We start from the raw sequence: 20,827 nt of genomic DNA on the forward strand, positions 1-20,827 counted from the left end.
GTCCCTTCCAACCTAAACTACTCAATGATTCAATGAACAGGAACTGAGGCCAAATCCTAACTCAAATAAGGAGCAGCATCCACATGAAGGTTCGTTAGATTATCAGTGATGAATGGATTTCACATCTCGAAGCCTACCACGATGGCTAACGCATGTTCCCATGAAGTTTTCAAGATCACTCACAATAAACATTAATCTTAAATGCATAAACATCTGACACTTCAGAACAGATCTATGGTTCTGACCATTAAGCTGTGTTGTAGTCACCCTCCTCGAGTCTCAAGACTTAACAAGCTCACAGCCAGGGACCCACTGCTGCTGTTTGAATCAGTCCCTTTTAAACAGCACTTTGATATATTTGTTCAATATAAACACAAGGAAAGACTTTCTCATATTAATCACTCATCAGATTTATTCTTTTCCCACATTAGTATTTAAATTCCAAATATGTTCCCTGCTGGCTCAAATCACAGCATTTCCCTGCTTGGCTAAAACAAATTCAAGAAATGCAAAGGCTGCTCTGTCATTTGCAGCTCCAGCTGAGGATGAAGATGTTTAGTGCAACAACCAGCAGCCTTGAGGTGTTGATAACCCCACAACTGTAAATTCCAGAGGATCAACTCCATTCTTCACTGCTCCAAGTTATATGAACCCTGACATCCGATTTTTCATTGGGAAAAAGTGGAAAAAATTGACTGTAATAAACTAAAAATCTTTATGCTGAAGGTTACTTGCTCAAAGAGCTATTACATTCAAAATTCCTATGTAAGTTGTATTTTCATTTCTCATAATTTCTATTTCAGAACACCCCGCTTGCTTACAAACCCTCTCTACCTGCTGTAGTCTTTCTTATCCCAGAGGGAATTAGCCAATGCACTGTGAAGAACTTTGGGGTCCTTCAACCTGAAACATGTTGCAGGAATAATTGTGGTATGCGCAAGTCATTATTAAATAAGTCATCTTAATTCACTATTCCTTTACAACTGAACTCACTAGAACATGGCTATTAAAAAACTCAGATCATTACAAAACCTGTGGTGCAGTCCCTAGGCAAAACAGTTTCTCAAGCTATTTCTCAGTTGTTTCCTCATGCTCTCTTCAAAGTACTACTAAGTGCAATAGCATCACCTTGTATCACTCCATGGAACATTTGAACTGAAAAGCATTTTGAAATCCTATTTGGTGTCACATAGTAAATACAAAGTGGGAAAAATCTCTTGCAGAACGATTATCTTTGTGTTCTCATTGATTTAATCATGTAAAAATAGAGGCTGTGTGTTCAGTTTTTCATTTGTGACGCATGTAGTGTGTAAATCCATGTGGAAAACACACTTGCTACTACTTTGAATTATTTTGAAAGAATTCTCTAAAAATATTGAAAAAAACTCATCTGTACCATTTTTTAACTTCTATGATCAAGGGATTTGTGAGTGAAACCCACAAAAACACTGCTAAAGCATAAAACCCAAAAGCAAAAGCGTCTCACAAAATAAATTTCTGAAGAGTGATGACACACAGGTAAGATACAAGAAGGAAGGGAATTCACTTGACGGGTGTTTGAGCAAGAAAAGCTTTAGTACAAATGGAGTTGTTTTGCTGTACAATATAGAACTCAGATTATTGTGTAATAAATTGCAGCAATATTTCAGTACTCTGATAGCAAACGTAAATCTTCCCTTCCCAAGTACAAGTAGTTTTTAGGCTGTGTAATTTGTCAGAAATGAGTTGGTAGGAGCTGTATCTTTACTAGACAAAAAATGCCAGCATCATCACACTGGGAAACCAATTCTACAACAATAAACACACTGACCAGGTGAGCTTTTAGGTCTTAGCCCTGCCAGCCTTTCGGTGTCTGACAGCACATAAAACAAGCAATATGGGTAGTTATAACAGTGCTTTGCTACAGAATGGCACCTTATTATATATATATATATATCTATATAAAACAGTGTACACACACACACAGAGGCATATATACATATAAAAAACCCCGTACTATTTCCAGGTAGCTTCTACAGCCTCCTGCCATAGAATATCTACACTGATCTTCGTTCTAAATTTAGCTGAAAAGTGCTTCACAATCACCTTACAGGAGGGAAGATATCTAAGACTAATTGTGCAATTCACAGGACACACAGCATTGTTACTTCTAATGAATATTTCCATGTCTGAATTATGTCCCAAGATGGGCTACAAAGCAAACTGTATTCTGAAGTCAACTGAAAAAAAATCATTAACCATTATAAGTAGAAACAACCAATATTTCAATGTCACGCCTTCCTCTAGACCCATGATTAAGTTATTCTACTCTTTATAGCACAGATCTAAAGCACAACTGAGCACTGAATTCAGATCCTTTAGTCCAAACAAGTTAATTTTCAGAAGAGCTCTGATTATGACTGCTTTAATCTTCCAACCTTTGAATGGAAATTAAAGGCAATACTGGCACTTACAAAATAAATAACACAGGAGAGGATTTCTGAAAATATTAAGGGGAAGGTAAGAAAGCTGGTTTTTAAACTAAAGGATGATGTTCCTTCAGATAAAATTTTATGGAACACTTCCTTCTTTCCATTACACATTTTACTTCGAGCAGCCTGCTCTAGTGGAAGGTGTCCCTGTCTGTGGCAGGGGCTTGGAACTGGAAGAGCTTTAAGGTCCCTTCCAACCCAAACCATTTAATTCTGTGATTCTACTTACATAACTCCCAATTTTGACTGTATGTATCTATCAAAATAACTGGGGCTCTGCTACTGTAATCATCCAGTCTGAATTTTCAGTGAATAACCTCTGCACAGTATGGGGGTGGTGACTACAGCAGATTCGAAGCAGCTTGCAGAAGTTTGGTTAAAATTCATAAGTAAGCCAAAGCAATTAATTAACATACGGATAAGCCAACGTGATATCCCACAATATAATTACCAGGAAATATCCTGCAAGAAAGAATTTAATGCTGGCAACAGATTGATTGCATGCGATTATGTGACTAGGTTTAATCACAATTGTTATTTGTGGATTCAGTGGATGTTGCTGCCAATGCACACAGCTCAGTGCCATGAACATGTAGCTCCTATCCAGAAAGACTCAAGTAATGCGTATTCTCAGAGAGGAAAGAAAATCCAACTGAATCTCAAAGTGATGCCTTTTTAGTAAAGTACGTTTCTGCTTGGGGAAGATAACTTCAGTGTAAGTTTTTATTGTCAATATTAAAAGTGATCAAGAAATCCATAGAAAAGATACCTATAGTTTTGCTGCCACATGCTAATATACATGCTTTCTTGGGTCTCTAGTAAAAGAGGCGTTCTAGATGCAAACTTGAAAGTTTTCCCAGCTTGGAATCAGAAAACCTTTGAGAAAATATATAATCTGCTTAACTGAACAGCAGCATTTCTAATGATTTCTGGTAACACTTTAATTGGACATATACAGACACAGAGGTCGAAAACATCTTCTCAGAACCCCATAAATTAGTCTAAGCTAGCTTAAAACTCCCAAGAGGCTAAGAGACAAATGACAAATAATGAATCTTTTTGCCTTCCAATTTATACTAGATAAATAAATGCCTAAAACATCCAGGATTTTTTCCTAAAGTACATGTTTGTGTGTGTATATATATATATACATACACACGCACATACATATATATATATTGATTTTAAGTACTGCTTGAAGGTTAGTTACTGTGCAGATCATTTACACTATATATTAATAGCAATTGAGGACTTATATGTTGGCAGCTTCATCTGTATTAAAATTCATGTGCTATGCAAAGCATATTCCAACATAAATTAACTGAGCTGGTAGTGTTCCAGCAATATATATTTGTTCAGTGCTGAAGCTCAATGTCCTTAATGCTTGCTTCTCTTATGAAATAACTTTCTCCAGTCTAAAATTCCACTTTGGTGGGTCTTTCAGTTGGGTTGAGAGTAGCAGCATCTTTGTACTTGTGAAAAGTATTGCCCCAGACCTCTTTTAGCACTCTTAGTAATCAAGGCCAGTGAAGCACACTCTGGCCATCCCCTATGTTCAGTTACTTTCATCTTCTATAAATGCTAAATATAGTAGGAAATATATGTGGCAATAATGATTATGGTAAATCCTTACATTTTAGGGCTTCAGCAGTAACTCAAAACGAGTGTGTATAGCTTTATCTACGTTGTATAAATTAAATCATATTACCATATTCAATCGTTCTTTCAGTTGTGCTACTTAAAAACTCTTTTCATAAACGGAAGTAGTTCATGAATTCCTAGTACATGATGGGTGATCTTTTACTCACATCAAGTAGCAGCAGCTGTTAACAAAACCACGCTATTTGCCCTTAGTTGGCAGAATTACCCTGCAGCTTACTTCTGTGTTTGCAATCGAGTCTGCAGGGCTGCATTCACCTCATTTCTTTCTGCATCTGCAGTGGACTGCTGAAGTGACAGCCTGGAGTAACTCAGCTGGATTTCAAATTCAAATTTCAACTCTAGTCCTAAGAACAAGCTCAAGAAATGGCTGCAATGGTGACACAGGGTTAGGGGGAAAATCCAGGCACCTGACCACATCTATTGCAAAATAAGACACAGATTTAAGGAAAGAGTTGCTGGGAGCTGCCATGCACATCTTGTGTTCATAGAAGTTCAAATTCACCGATGCAAAGGAGAGGACTGAAATACAACCACCACCACAACTGGAGACAAATGCAGGGAGCAAAGTTCATTACCCATCATGGAAGCAGAGCTGTGAACTGAAACAGTCAGAATGGATCATGAGTCATTTCTGAGTTCTGAATCCCAATTACTAAATCCAAAAAAACTTCCACTTCTCTCCTTAAATAACATCCTCAGTGCACATAAGGGCATAATGAAAGAACATTAAATAGAGCTGAAATTTGTGCTTAGGTTGGGTTGGGTTTTTTAAACAGCATTTCCTCAGTACATTGATTAGCAATGGATATTCCAGAGCAAAATCAGTCCAGGGAAGCGTGGCAGAATCCACTGCACACAATGTAAAACTACAGTGGAGTTTTCACAGTAAATCTTTGTAATCCCACATTAAAAATTCTATACAAAGTGAGGCATATCCGTGAGATAGTAAAAAAGAGAATTAAGAGAAACACAACTTCTCCAACATCCAAGATCTGTGTGTGTGTGTGTGTATATATATATATATTTAATACATATTTGTCTCTGGCAGCTGACAGAGACTGAACTTGGCACACTTTTCTCCCAAGGGGGGGGAAGAGTTAAGCAACTCTCTTGACAAGTAAGTCTGACCCTGTCTCACAAAGCTGAGAGGAAAAGAGGAGCAGAGGAAAATGACAGGCAAGTCCCTACTGAATGACCAAAGCAGATAAAAATGGAGAGGATTTGCATTTATGATTGAACTGTTAAGAATAAACATTTCACTGCTCTTTTGCCACATCACTGTATCACTTCATGTGTTTGGCAGTACCTCCTGTGCCTAGAAAATTAAGGATAGTGGCTGTGTGTCACTATGAACAAGAACACTGCAACTCTCCTTAGAGCTCTTTCCTTAAGCTTTGATGTGCCAACTTTTCTACTGAAAACTGAAAGTTAAACAAAACCCCATCTTTTTGAATACTACTTTGATTATTACCAAGTTACAGCTCCTACGCTTTTCTCCTTAATTTGTATTACCAAGACCTTTTGGCATTGCAGCAGAAGTGGTTTTGCCACCTAGAACACTCAGAGACCAATCCTTACATCTGTTATCTGGAGAGACTTCAACTGCACCTACTCCAGTCACCAGGGTTAGCTGTGTAGGAGTTACTGTTCTTGGACACACGATGTGACAGGCACACTGTAGAAAGTAATAAGGAATGCACAAAGACTATTTTAGAGACAAGGACTATTTTCTAGCAATGCAATGCATAAATAAGCAAGAATCAGAATGAGAAGACAACCAGTTGCTCATCATATTGCTCCCTATTAGAAACTTAGGGGCAAAATAATAATACTGGAAAAAGAAAAATCAATAGCTTCATTTGGGGGCATTTAATGGAGGATCTCACAAGCTTTGACTTAGCTCTCCACATCTTTGCTCCCCTGCATGCTGCAGAAATGCATTACAGAGCTGATAAAAATGCAACATATTTTAACTAGTAAAGAGTTTGATGAGAAGAGCAGGTAGGCCTCTATCTTAGCAGAAGAAAGAATAAATGAGCTCTGCTACTTGAAAAAGAGCCTCTGGCAACGCAATAATCTTCATCAGCAAACTATTCTAAAAGCATGTTGACTGCTTTAATACTCATGGGATAAAGAATGAACGTATGAGTCAGTTTCTCAGCTGCTGTAAATTGGTACAAATCCATCAAAATCAGCACAGAGCTACTGTAAGAGCAGTACAAGAATCTAACCCAAATATTTAACAGAGCTTCATGAATCAAGGCTGGGGAAACCACAGCTGTATTTTCTACCAGTTAGACTTTTACTGTACATCTTTTCCTTCAGCAGGAAAAGAAAAACAAAGCCCACAGAAACAACCTTGAAGAGTAGACCTCCAATCTGTCCAACGTCACTGCCCTGATCTCTGGGTATTTATGGACACAAGAGCACCTGCCACACTGCACATGCATCCACAGTTCTCATTTCTTGAACAGGTAGCAAAGAAAAGCATATTCAAGCTGAATTACCCAACATCCGACCATAGACCCTGACAATACTGGTTATGGCTACAAGACAGTAGCTATTAATACAAGTTAACAGAGACCTTGATAATAACAGGACCTGAAAAGAATTCATATCATGCAGGTTAGAGAAATGAAAGCCTTTAAAATAACAGCTGCATGTTTTAAATGATGCCATGGCAGGTTTTGATTTTCACAGCTCTTTATGGGAAGTTAACAGGACAATGCAGTTGATGGCATTCAGCAGTGAACAGTGCAAAGCAAAAATGCCTTGGAAAGCTGCAGAAAATAAATTGTTGCTTCTTATTTCTACATTGTACCTGCTGAGTTGTGAACAATTACAACACTTTCCACAATGCATTCGTCAGCGTACGCTAGTCATGATCTATGTTTCCCAATGGAGAGTAGTAAAAATTGGCCTTGAGCTGTACCTGCCCTGAATTCTGAAAAGCAATGCTATTTTCTTTAGCTTACAAAGGCACAACTATGGTCTTAAAGTCTTATTGTAAGAGAAGGCTGAAGATCTCCCTCACAGCTGGGTAGGACAGATGATTAAAAGAATCAAACAAGAATATACACACAAGAAAATAAAAGCTAACTTCAATACAAGATAACAAAAGACCAGATAATATCACCCTTTTTGCTAGCTAAAAAGGGATATTTTTGATTTTTTTAATGCTTTTTGCTTGGCCACTACCTGATGAAGGACTGAAATCACAAGTTCTGACAGGTACCAAACAAATGATCCCACCTGACATCTCACCCTCAACAGGGAATGACTTAGAGATTTCAGTACAAAGCAGCACAGAACCTGGCAATACGCTGAACTGGAGCACACTGGTGTGGAGACTTCAGTAAAGATGCCTTTTAGATGTCTGGATTAGTTTCATCATTTAAATTTCATCTATTTTAAATTATTATGATGTTTACATTAACTGCTAGCTTTCTGTGCCATCCTAGGAAGACATTGAGGCCACGGGCTTATCCTGCTGACTTTTGCCCTGGTGCTGACAGGCTTGAAAGAGGCTCAGCTCTTTAAACATGCAACTGGTGTTGACCTTTGGAGTTGCAAAATGCTGCTTCCAGCTTCTGCCCTAGTTCAGAAGCACGTACAAAGTTTAGGCTGGTTTGCAAACCCCAATCAGCCAATGCTCTTGTGGCCGTTCAACCTTAATATTATATGGAAGGGAGGAGAAGGAATAAAGCATCCAGTTCCAACCCCTGCCACGGGCAGGGACCCCTTCCACTGGAGCAGCTTGCTCCAAGCCCCTGTGTCCAACCTGGCCTTGAGCACTGCCAGGGATGGGGCAGCCACAGCTTCTCTGGGCACCCTGTGCCAGCGCCTCAGCACCCTCACAGGGAAGAGCTTCTGCCTAAGAGCTCAGCTCAGTCTCCCCTCGGGCAGGTTCAAGCCATTCCCCTTGGCCTGTCCCTACAGGCCCTTGTCCCAAGCCCCTCTCCAGCTTTCCTGCAGCCCCTTTAGGCACTGGAGCTGCTCTCAGGTCTCCCCTTCAGGAGCCTTCTCTTCTCCAGGCTGACCCAGCCTGGCTCCAGAGCAGAGCTGCTCCAGCCCTCTGATAAATACAAGAATACAGTCATGAAAACGTATCTTCAAATATGTGCTCAATGATGTTATTTATTTACAAAACATTTACTGTCATTTGGATTTATTCCTTTCTTTTGTTGATTTAAGACCTTCAATAATTTTATAACTACAGAAATGATTCATGAGTGTCACTTCTAAACAGACAAACTGATACAGATATTATTATTTAAACGTAGGCTTAAAAAAAACCCAACTTTTATTACTTTACTGGGAGTAGCAGGGAACTTGCCACCACCCAAGGAATAAAGGATTAATTCTAGTAGCTTTTTTTTAACCATCCCAAAGCAGTATCAAATCAGCTAAAGAATTTAAGGAGGGGGAAGGGGGAACTCCCAGATCCTAAGGCATTGCTGGAATGTCTGCTACGAGCTTCAAGACATTCCAGTTCCCTTAGGTTTTTTCCCTGAAGTTATTCCCTTACCAAGGGCTGTTGCCGGAAAATCTGCAAACAAAAGTATCTACAAAGTAAAGTTTCTACAAAAGAACAGTCCACAGTGCAGAGATTAAGAACATCTATGGGACAATTTACAAGAAGTGACACAAAGAAACTGCTTGTGCGGTGCAGAGTGCTTTTCTGGGGGAGGAGAGCACCAACCACATTCCATCCTTTTCACTTCCAAAACAGCTGAAACAGTTTTTGTTATGACTACCTGAAGTGATCTGAGGCACTTCTCCCATTCCTAAAATACTTGATTGAAAAAGTCATCTGTGATAGACTAAGGCTTCTCCGAGTGCTGTGGTGGTCCCCAGGGATGGCCTGCTGGACCTCCACCAACTGCAGGTATAGAACAAACTGCTCATCAGATGCAGTTTCAAGCATGGAGTTACCAAAACACTATCACACTGTATATACAGACACTGGTGCTGGATTTCCTGGAGGAAAAACTGTTCCTTTTAAAAATTAAGTGTATTTGCACATCAGCCCCATTCTTCAGTATTCCTACACTATAATGTGAAATCAGGGAAATTTACTGGAAAATAAGCTGTATTAAATAAGGACCATGCGTGAAAGTTGTGAGTAGGGATGTTGCTGCCTTATTTTAAGAAGAAAACAAACATTTTTAGGATTACAGGTAAGCACAATGCACTGGAAGAAATACACCGAGCTGCTGCTCTCTCAAGACTCTTGTGGTCATGAGGAAGATAAGACTAAGAGCTCCCTGACACAGGCTACACCTACATAAACATAAGTGAAGAGTAACATTTTAATAGGCATTATTCCATGTGGTGCCTTTGAGGAAGACCAACAGCATTTGACAGAAAACAAGTCTGTATCAATTAAGATGAACAACACTAATGGAATTAATACTGTATGAGATGGCACCGAGATGACTCAATGCTACTTCACCTGCCTTGTACTGCTTTATAAATTGAGATTAGAAGAACAGGGTTGGAAATCCTGCACTGGAAAGCATGAATAGCCATCAGCTGGGACCAGGGGACGCACAGACAGCATAATCTCAGGTAAAAGGAGGCACATCAGCACCTGAAACGTGGCTCTCAGAACTGATCTGTCCCCTCAGAGTCATCTGGGACCTCTGAGACTCTGAAATGGCCCTTTTTTCCCTTGGAAAACAGTGCACTGAAAGCACCACATTCAGCTCGGGGGGCAACAATGGAAGGAAAACGTGGAGCTGTTGGAGAGAGTCCAGAGGAGGCCATGGAGATGCTGCAAGGGCTGAAGCAGCTCTGCTCAGGAGCCAGGCTGAGAGAGCTGGGCTGGGTCAGCCTGGAGAAGAGAAGGCTCCTGAAGGGGAGACCTTAGAGCAGTTACCTAAAGGGGCCAAAAAGAAAGCTTGAGAGGGACTTTGTAAAAAGGTCTTAGGGATAGGACAAGGGGGATGGCTTTAAACTGAAAGAGGGGAGATTTAGATTAGGTATTAGGAAGAAATTCACACAATAACCTTTGTGGGACAGGGCTATGACCTGCCCTGTGCCAGTCATGGCTGCTCCAGCCAGCTCCAAAACAGCTGCAACCAACCCAACATGTGCCAAAGCCTCAGTTAGTTGGAGGAACCCATGATGCCTCTACTAAAAACATAACTCTAAATGCATGGGAGCTGCTAGATACAGATGAAATGGAGAGATGTGGGGAGAAGCAGAAGAGACACGTGGAAGGAGATGTTGGGAACATGGCTGGAGATGTGGTCTCAGAGGAGGCATACTGTGCCAGGGTAGAGGAGAACACCTCCAAGGGGTCTGCAGCCCAGATGAGACCCAGGCTGGGGCAGCAGAAAGACACAAGCAGCAGTAGGCCAAAACAAGAAAGAAACCAGGGACAGCAGGAAGAAGCCCTTTCATACAAGACCTTGCCGTCCTGCACTGCCTGTTCCCTCACCAAAGGAACTGGGGTGAGCCAAGGGTGACCCACGAGTGACCTACAGCAAAAAGCAAAGCAAGTTTGTCCTGGAGGCAGAGGGGAGAGAGGTATTTCCCCATTAATGTTTGATGCTTTGGGGTGTCTCTGTATCCAAATCAGCAATCAGAATATTGTGTTATTTGGCAATAAATTGAATTACATAAAAAATTCCCCATGTTGAGACTGGTTTGCCCACAACACCATATGGCTTAAACAAACCACGACGACCACCACTTCCTTGCAGCCTCTCAAAAACAGTAACTGCTAAGGCCAAGCTTTCAACATTTCAGCCAGTAATGAGATTTTAACTCATTCTGGTTCATGCATGCCTCTCAAATACAACTGGTGAGCTACTCTACTGAAAACACACCCATTTAGTCCCACTGACAGAACTCCTCACAGGTGCATTTTGTTGTGTATAATCTTGTCTTCAACATCTCAAGAGACAGCTCCCCATGGGGCTATTTCACAGCTTAGCATGTTTGCTGGAACCCTCTCCTCATATCCAACTTCCCTTTATTCATTTCAAAGAATTCTCATTGTTAGAATGCTGTGGTAATTCTCACTGAACTTATTTGCTTGTTCTCTAAATTCACTAGGTATTAACTCAGCTTGGTTTTAAATAGCTATTTTAATAAGCCATCCACACACCAATTTCCTTTTAATATCCAAAGTCAACCAGAACTTCCACATTCATTGACATATTTGCAAAATAAAAGCACTACAGTGAACAAATTGTGTTCTTAAGGCAGCAGCTATTAAAAATTTCAGACAGTGCTGGTAAAGATGGTCCTAACTATTACAGACAATAAACAGTACAACAAGAATTAGAACTGACCGAAGTTGCCAGATATTTCACCTGCTGGTCTTGAATGAAGGTTATCCTTAAGGTGAGATATTCCACCTGAAGGGAAATGTCCTATCTGTTACTAACCACTAGCCATTTCTACACTGCTCCACAGAAAGACACCTTTCCTCTGCTACTCAGTATGGTCTCAGAGGAAAAATCCAAACAGCTATACCCACTTCCATTGGAATGACAGGAAGACAATAAGAGCACATCTTCAGGTTTCCCCAGTTCACTGATTGTCAGTTGGGCACACAAGGACACTAGGACACCAGAAGAATAGTAGATCTAGACCAAAACTACTCTTTAAGCTGTCTTCAGTGGCAAGCTACGCAGGCAGCTAGAGTGCTTCATCCCATCAAACTTATCTTCTCTACCCTATCAGCAACCAACTGAATGCACCTACAGAGAGCCCAGGAAAGCTGCAGATGGGATACAACCAAGGAGAAAGAAGCTTATAAACTACTGACACTAATCAAGGCCTAATGTACTTGAGAAAACAGGCCCTAACTTTCCATCAGGCTCCCCACATCCAACAGCCTTCTGATACAAAAGACTGTTTTCAGCTCTTTAGTATTTTAAGATGCCAGTGTAAACAAGATTACAGATCATAACAGATCCCAAGTTTGATGCAGTCCTCAGCTTCTCCATGTGCATCAGCCTGTTTGCTAACTTACACTGTAAGCACCTGACAGATGGGTCATGGGGAATTACAGCTCTCCTGGATGATAATGTTTGAGGCTTTTGGTACACACAGCTTAGTTCCAAAGTCCCATAAGAACAGGAGTTTCTTTCATAAACAGTAGCTTGCACACAATCAGCACTGCAGTGTACATCAACCCAGACCATAGTTAAAATCCACAGTGCAATATAAATTCTCTTCTCAGAGAAAGACAGTTGATATGCTTATTCTAATTATAGAGCTCCTATTACAACAGGTTTTATTTCTCAAGAAAATAAAAAGCATCAGTTGCAATGAATCTGCTTTAAAGAATCACGAAGCAGTCTTGATGGTAGTCTCAGGTGGAATCTGCCTTATGGCAAGACATCAATTAGCATAGGAACAACAAATACACAATTAATGAAGAGACAGTATCTGCATACTCTGTTGGTTTATGTCACCTTCATGTATAAATAATCTCTCAAATTTCACCCCCTGAAGTTGACTAGAGAGAGTATTTCTGCAGTGCTGACTAGAGACATTACTAGGGAGGAAGTAGTCTAACAATTAAGGTCCATCTATCCTGCCCCATCACAAGAACAACTGCAGATGCCCACTGGAGCTTGAAGTTAGAGCAAGAGCAGCAGGGAAACAGGTACACATCCGTTTGCCATTCGGCATTAACTCCATAACTGCATCTCAAATATATCACAGCACTGGAGCCATGAAATGTGTGTCTCCTGAAAACTGACTGCAGCAGCAACTGGAGCAGACATGAATAATATTCTTAATGCCTAAGACGGCGACCAGTAACGAGTGGTGTCCCTCAGGGATCGGTGTTGGGACCGGTCTTGTTCAACATCTTCATCGCTGACATGGACAGTGGGATTGAGTGCGCCCTCAGCAAGTTTGCCGATGACACCAAGCTGTGTGGTTCGGTTGATCCGCTGGAGGGAAGGAATGCCATCCAGAGGGACCTTGACACGCTTGTGAGGTGGGCTGATGCCAACCTCATGAAGTTTAACCATGCCAAGTGCAAGGTCCTACACCTGGGTCGGAGCAATCCCAGACACAGCTACAGGCTGGGCAGAGAAGAGATTCAGAGCAGCCCTGAGGAGAAGGACTTGGGGGTGCTGCTTGATGAGAAAATGAACATGAGCCGGCTTCAGTGTGCGCTTGCAGCCCAGAAAGCAACCGTATCCTGGGCTGCATCAAAAGGAGCGTGACCAGCAGGTTGAAGGAGGTGATCCTGCTCCTTTATTCTGCTCACTTGGGACCTCACTTGCAGTATTGTGTGCAGTTCTGGTGTCCTCAACACAAAAAGGATATGGAACTGTTGGAACAAGTCCAGAGGAGGCCACGAGGATGATCAGGGGACTGGAGCACCTCTCGTATGAAGACAGGCTGAGAAAGTTGGGGCTGTTCAGCCTGGAGAAGAGAAGGCTGCGTGGAGACCTCATAGCAGCCTTCCAGTATCTGAAGGGGGCCTATAGGATGCTGGGGGTGGACTCTTCATTAGGGACTCTAGTGACAGGACAAGGGGTAATGGGTTAAAACTTAAACAGGGGAAGTTCAGATTGGCTATAAGGAGGAAATTCTTTCCTGTTAGGGTAGTGAGGCACTGGAATGGGTTGCCCAGGGAAATTGTGAATGCTCCATCCCTGGTGGTGTTCAAGGCCAGGTTGGACGAGGCCTTGGGTGATATGGTTTAGAGCGAGGTGTCCCTGCCCATGGCAGGGGGGTTGGAACTGGATGATCTTAAGGTCCTTTCCAACCCTAACTGTTCTATGATTCTAAAAGGAAAAGTTGAGGAGCTCATAAGGATCCCAAAATCAGTAATTCCACTTGCAAATCTGAAGGCCTGATTCAATTTCCACTGAAGTCAGTGGTGAACTTAAGAGTAGCTTCAATTACTTTTGCACAAGCAGTTGTTCTGACATCCACTCTCCATGAAGCATGCCTGCAACTGCAGCTACACCAGACACGTGGCACTGCAGCTGTAGATTACCAACACAAAGACCTCTCTGTGTGAAACAGAATGTTTGGAGGTCACACACCAAATTAACTCACTGTGATAAAGCAAACGCTGTCTACAGGTAAAGACGGTTTAACTGACAGCTTATAAAAACAGTAACAGCACAGAAGGGGATCCCCCAAAAACACACACACTCTCTCCCCTCTCCCCCATTACTATAAAAATACATAGTTATTACTAAGTTCTCCACTCACTGCTGATTTTCCTGCACTTTCACTGCCCTTCATGTACTGAAACACCAATGCCAAAGAATGGTGGAGAACACTGTGTAGATATTACCAAAAGTAGCAAGTCAGCTTGCGTTCAGTCCCTGCCAGTTGGATATTTACATCTGCCAACCTCAAAAGTCCTAATACTAGCTAATACTCTCATCTTCTATTTGCCAAAGAGACAGAGATCATTTGTCAGAAAGGAGGTACCCACAGGGTCACTGGATCTTCATACAGCATTAGGTCCCAAACCAGAAGAGACTTCAGTAAGGCTACTAAGCACATGAAGTTAATTGCTATTTAGCTTTTAAGGACTGGGATGCACAATTCTTCACATAAACCATTAAGTAACCTTAAATGCGTTGGGGTTTTTTTCTTAAAGATCAATATTATAACAAAATTTTAAAACTCCTTCCAGTAACTTCAATTTTGTCTCTAACACACTTGAAATAAGAACTTTTCTGAAATCTAATTCAGCTTTAAATAGATTTCTTGTAGACTATCAATTTTCATTCCCAAATAAAATACTCAAAACCACTGGCACACTAAAAAGTATAAATAATAATAGTAGCAAATTCTTAATCTTATTTTCTTTCCAAGCTTGCTACTTACTGTAGAAACCCAAATCTATCTATGACTTTGTAGAGACGATAGTTAGCATCTTCCCATGGCTCAATCTGCGCACCCTCCCGGCCCTAGAGGGAAAGGGAAACAAAAAAAAAAGACCCAAAATGAGTTTTATGACACAGTAAGCTAAAAAACAGATGATTCAACCACTCAAAGACTAATCTTTGGGACACACTTGTAGTAGGATAGAGGAAGGGGAGGAGAACACTAGTCCTAAACTGACCAAGCAAGAAAAAGGCGAGTAGCAGACCCCCCCCAGCCCCTGTGAAGAGCATTTTCATCAGAGGAAATCTCTTTTGGTCACTGCTATACACAGAGTAAGTTTCAACCACTGATTTCAACTACAAACTTGTAATAATCTCACACCCATTGTTAACCTCCACAATAGCCCATGAAGGTCCCCAGAGAGTACCTTCTATTCGTTTCATTTCCACTGCCCGCCTTTCCTGAATCATTACCTGACAACGTCACATACTATGGGCAGTGTTGACCTAATGCCCATGCTGAGCTCCAGCAGCTGTCAGACAGAATGCAGCACTGAGTTTTCCCTCAATGAAGCATTCACCCATGTTCCTCTGTTTACTCCAATTACCAGATTTCATAAGAGTTGCAGAAATTTAAGTTATTTCAGATATAATTTCTTCTGGTATGGGTTACACATAGGTTATGGAGTATGAAGAGAGGCCAGCAGTCAAACCACAAAATGTACTGGGTTTGTGTGGCAAGGTCTGATAGCAGGGTGCCATAGCGGTGGCTTTTGTGAGAAGCTGCTAGAAGCTTCCCCCATGTCCAATAGAGGAGTGCCAGCCTGTGGCCCTGTGGAGAGAGGAGCCCAGGCTGGAGCAGGTTTGCTGCAGGACTTGTGACCCCATGGGAGACCCACACTGGAGCAGTCTGTTCCTGAAAGAGTGCACCCATGGAAGGGACCCACACTGGAGCAGTTCGTGAAGAACTGCAGCCCATGGGAAGGACTCATGTTGGAGAAGTTCATGGAGGACTGCCTCCTGTGGGAGGGACCCCACACTGGAGCAGGGGAAGAGTGTGAGGAGTCCTCCCCTGAGGAGGAAGAAGAATAAACAATATGTGATGGAACTGATCACAACTCCCATCTCCCTGTGCTGCTTGAGGGAAGGAGATAGAGAATTCCAAGTGAGTTAAGCCCAAGAAGGAAGTGGTTTTAAGATTTGGCTTTATTTCTCCTTATCCTACTCTGATTTGATTGATAATAAGCTAATTTCCCCAATTTAAGCCTGGTTTTCCCATAATGGTAATTACTGAGTGATCTCTCTTTGTCCTTATCTCAACCCATGAATCTTTTGTTGTACTTTCCCCTGTCAAGATGGGAGTGACAGAGTGGCTTTGGTGGGCACCTGATGTCCTGCTAGTGTCAACCCACCACAGCTGTGGTTATTAAGAACCCAGAGTCACTCCCTTAAGTGCGCATTGTGGAAAGCATGTAAAACATTTTATGAACTCAACTTAGAAGCCTAATGCTCAGTGCTCCAGTGACACTGCAGTGACAGTGCTCCGTAAGTGTTCCAAGATTATGTTAACACAGGGTAAGCATTCCAGGCATACTCTGTTCTGTGCTCTTATTTGGCAAATGGGTCAAGAAAAAGGATACCTGGGGTATTTCTTCAATTCCTCACAGTAATCTGACAAACAATGCAGTTCACTCATCTTTCAAGTTCTCTGTAATGATTTAACTGTTTCCATTACCATAACCACAAATGTAATAAAAATTAGAGTACCTCAGATCTCATAGATCTACAGAGCATCCCCAAACACCTCGGTTTCATTACATCTAATACATTACAATACCTTAAAATCGCCCCACAGCAATTTGCCATGCACCTGAAAAATGAGTTGATTCAGTCCTTATACAGAGTATCCCCCCCATGGATGGAAAACTTAATTCATCCAGAGGGCAGTGTATCACAAAACCATCAGATCAGTACCACATAGAGTATTTTAAACAAAAGCTAGCAGGAATCATTATTCATTTTTGAAACAGACATATTACTAACACTAATTATAAGCTATCTTTAATATTATTATCAAGTTCACTTACTCTGTCATACTTGGCAACTATCTCTGCTCGTTCTTGGGCAAGTCTGATAGCAGCATCCTGCTCGGCACCTGCACCTGTGGAGAATTCAGATGATGCTGTTCAGAGTCTCTCCCTTGAGAGCAAAGAACTGCAGCTAATGATCTGGAAAACCATCTTCAACTTCAGAGAGCCTACTTGGACGGAGAAATGCCAATAAAACAATTGTATCGAAGCAAAATGTGACCTTGGTTCATGTCTTGAGTGCCATTCAGAGTAAAACACAATTATTGCCTGGTGTCCGAGCTGCTCAGTTAGAATGTTCCCAGTTTTCCACCAAAGCAGGTATTAAATAAAAGTCTTTTAAAAATAATACTCCACAACCCACTAACGGAAGGACTGCAGACATTGGTAAAAGCTACCAGCGGCCAGTTCCACAAACGTTCACATAGCCAAAGAAAGGGAAAACATACACTAGTGGTTAAAGAAAAAGTGTGAACTATTTACAGGATTTGTAGAGAGGAGTTAAATACTGTTGAATGCTGAAAAACTACCATATGACTTCAGCTGAGAAACTGCCCAAGACTGACTTCTCAGAAACAGGGAAGTACATTAGTATAGGATTGGAATTGCAACCAGGGTAACCCAGAGCTGGAGTAAGTGTAAGGATATGACAAAAGGAAGCTCAACAGGCAGGAATAAATGGGTATGTGGGTACACACTGGACATCAGTACACTGCAGTCGATTTTACTACAGCAGTGGACTTAAAGCATAGATAAATCTGGTTTGTTGGAGAAGAGGTGAAGCAGACTGAGGGTGTAACTGAATTCAGTTCTTCACCTTTGTTTCCTTAGCAGAAACCATCTCTAGGACATGGACAGGAATGTAAAGAAGGCACCAAGAAAGCAAAAATAAGAAAGATGCTGCTTCACATATTCAACAACATATATATTCAACTTCAACATCCCAAATGTGATGATTTTAAAACAATGAGGAACATCAGTTTTAATCAATGGTAAGATTGTGAAAGAGTTCATTGGTTTCCATTATTAAAAAGCAACAAACTCCAGTTAAAGCAAAGCTTTGAACAGGTTTGAAACAATTTTCAAGCACACAGTTATAAAAAATTCCTGGCACGTGGTTTTTCATCACTAACCAGTTCATGGCAACATAATGAACTTCAAGGATTGTATGTATACAACATCTGGGCCATGACATAGAAAAAACACGTCAGAAATTACTGTTCTCTATCACAAGACTTTGTTAACACATTTCTTCAAACCCACTATTTCTTTAGTAAAATTTACCTACAGATTTCTCAATATTTAGCCAAGAAGTTTTGCCAAGGGGGCCTTCTAAGCTCTCAGACACTGAGCATGGTCTCTCCATCCTTCCACCTGAAGCTGCTGTAGGGGAATGCAGAGAGAACCTGAGCAGGATGCCCCATAGCAGACACAAACACCACTGATGCTCTTCCCAAGCTTCCCTAAACTGTAAGTCTGACAGCTGCTTCAAAGCTTTCACTTATGATGCCCAGAAGTTACCCTCAGTTATCCTCATTCTGGCCCCTTCTGCCTGTCACCAACATCTGGCAACCATATCACTCCCATTTATTAGTGAAGACATCAAGCTCTGTCCTTTTCACCCTGCCATGTGCACCAGAACCAACACAGAGGTATTGACACAGTTATTCAAGGGAGGCAAAAAACAACCTTTAATTCCATTTGCTTTGTTTGGGACCTCCACATCTCTGTGCCACACCACTGACAAATAATGTCCTCCCTGTAAGAGGTAAATGGGCTCATTTCAGGTAGCTCAGCCTTTAGTGTTGTCCAAGCAGTGCACTTGTTCCTCCTGCTCCTTCCAGTGCTGGACCCACCTTTATTCAGAAGCCTAAAGAGGACTGCAACGCACAAAGCAGTTTGGCTTATTGTGACACAGTTTCATAGCAACTGCAGAAATCTGTTACCCCAGCTACCTACATGAACATTGACACACAACACTAATACACCAACCACATCGTCCTTCTAGAACCTTCCCCAGCACTGTCACCACACAAGGGCAGACACTGAACTCTCCTCTGAGTGCATTCAAGCACTACATATTCCCCAACACAGCTATAATAATCTGGGGGTTATCCTTTACTAGTTGCCACACAATGCCCACTAAACCAACAAGGTCCACTAAAGCTACCAAATCTACACTGACATGAAACAGTAAACAAAGCCAAGTACTACTTTCAAAGTGAAAAGGTAAAGAAACCATAATAAAAATAAATTGTGTTTTCTTTTGTAAGACACAAAGTGCTTAAAATAAATCTTTATAAAAGGCAAATCATAGGGTTTTCAAAAGTAAACTTCATGCTTGCTTAGAAAGCTGATGTTCCTGCAGAGAACTCAGGTACTGAGCAACCCTAATGATCTCTTTGCCAACGGACTGTTGTGATGGAAACATTTACTTGTGTAAAGCACCACTGCTGCTGGGCTTGGAGAAAGGGGGAACAGAATTCTATTATGGCTTTCCCAGTAAAGGAGAGATTAGATTTGATCTGACAAAGAGTGTGGCTGAATAATGAGTCAATATTGTAATGCACAGTGATACATGCACAGCTCTTCAACAACACACACGTGGTAAGTGGCAGAAGCTGAAGCAAAGTTTAAACCTTTGCTTAAAAGAATTGTTAAGGTTGAAAGCATGGACAGGGCTTACCTTCCTCTCATCTGCACGAGTACCATAGGAACCAAACTTTGGCATGTTCCGTGCCTCATGACAATTCAATTACATTTAGTGGGGAAATTATCATATTCATTGCCTTGCAAATAATCCTCTTCACTTCCTGCCAGAATCATCTTAACCTTCTTGCTGCACTAAGATAGTTTAATGTTACATTAATCCATCCGTACTGAAAACCCAGAGAACAGCTCAAGCTGGGGACAAGAGGCTATATTTTGAGAGATAAGCATAAAATGTGATTTTATTCTTCTAAGAGGCATTATTTAAATATCCCCAAGTTAGGAATTGCACAATAATTCCTGATGAAGTACAAGCTAAATATGGGAACAAGAAGAATTCTTCATGAAATACCTTCCTAGGCACAAAAATGCATCACTGAAGACAGGTAACTGGTATTCTGAAGTCTCACCAGTTTTATTCAGTAAGTCTTATATAACTGAAAGCAGTTAAATATGTGAAATAATGGCCAATGCCAACCTCATGAGGTTCAACAAAGTGAAGTGTAAGATCCTGTGCCAGGGCCAGGGCAACCCCAGACCCAGCTACAGGTTGGGTGAGATGTGGCTTGCTAAAACACTGCATTTGAGCTCCCTCCAAAAATCAGGCTTACAAGGTACAACAAGAGCACTTACAACCCTGACAAGCAGCAATGTCACACCTACCTCTGGAAAAAGGGAAACCAGGGAGAGAAAGGCCAGGAACAAAGTTTACTGAACAGTTAGCCTGCTACATGCAACAATCATTGTGCTTTCCCCTCATCATCTGTCACGTTAACCTATTTCCTACATTTACAAGTATTATAAATGTGTAAGTTTAGAAAAGCAGCATGCAAAGGAACTGAAGCATTGGCAGAGTCAGAACACTGAACAGAATGTCCCAGTATGAGACGAGGGACAAAAAAGAAAGAGGACTGAGATAACAGCCAGTTAAGTCCTCTTCTGCTGCACTTCTAGATCAGGTTACCTTACTTTTTGGGGCTGCTAACTCATGAACTGATGGATTTCAACTTTCTAAAGGATACTTGAGGATAGGACTAGAATCTGGTTCATTTTGCAACAACCTAATTTT

General features: G+C 41.3%; 1 protein-coding gene across 3 annotated transcripts in view; it reads right to left on the bottom strand.

The window, feature by feature from the left end:
* Positions 1 to 20,827, bottom strand: part of USP6NL (USP6 N-terminal like) — a 97,706-nt gene that overhangs the window by 49,180 nt on the left and 27,699 nt on the right. For all 3 annotated transcript variants that reach the window (XM_061346198.1, XM_061346197.1, XM_061346200.1), the window contains exons 2-3: positions 17,050 to 17,123; positions 14,964 to 15,046 (exon numbers count right to left, since the gene is read on the bottom strand). In XM_061346198.1, the coding sequence (XP_061202182.1) occupies positions 14,964 to 15,046; positions 17,050 to 17,123 (157 nt within the window). The remainder of the gene's footprint in view (positions 1 to 14,963; positions 15,047 to 17,049; positions 17,124 to 20,827) is intronic.

The sequence above is a fragment of the Neopsephotus bourkii genome, unplaced genomic scaffold (assembly GCF_033783945.1).
Source record: "Neopsephotus bourkii isolate Nb327-2 ecotype Australia unplaced genomic scaffold, CSIRO-AGI_Nbou_v1 NB_266, whole genome shotgun sequence".
Classification (NCBI taxonomy): domain Eukaryota; kingdom Metazoa; phylum Chordata; class Aves; order Psittaciformes; family Psittacidae; genus Neopsephotus; species Neopsephotus bourkii.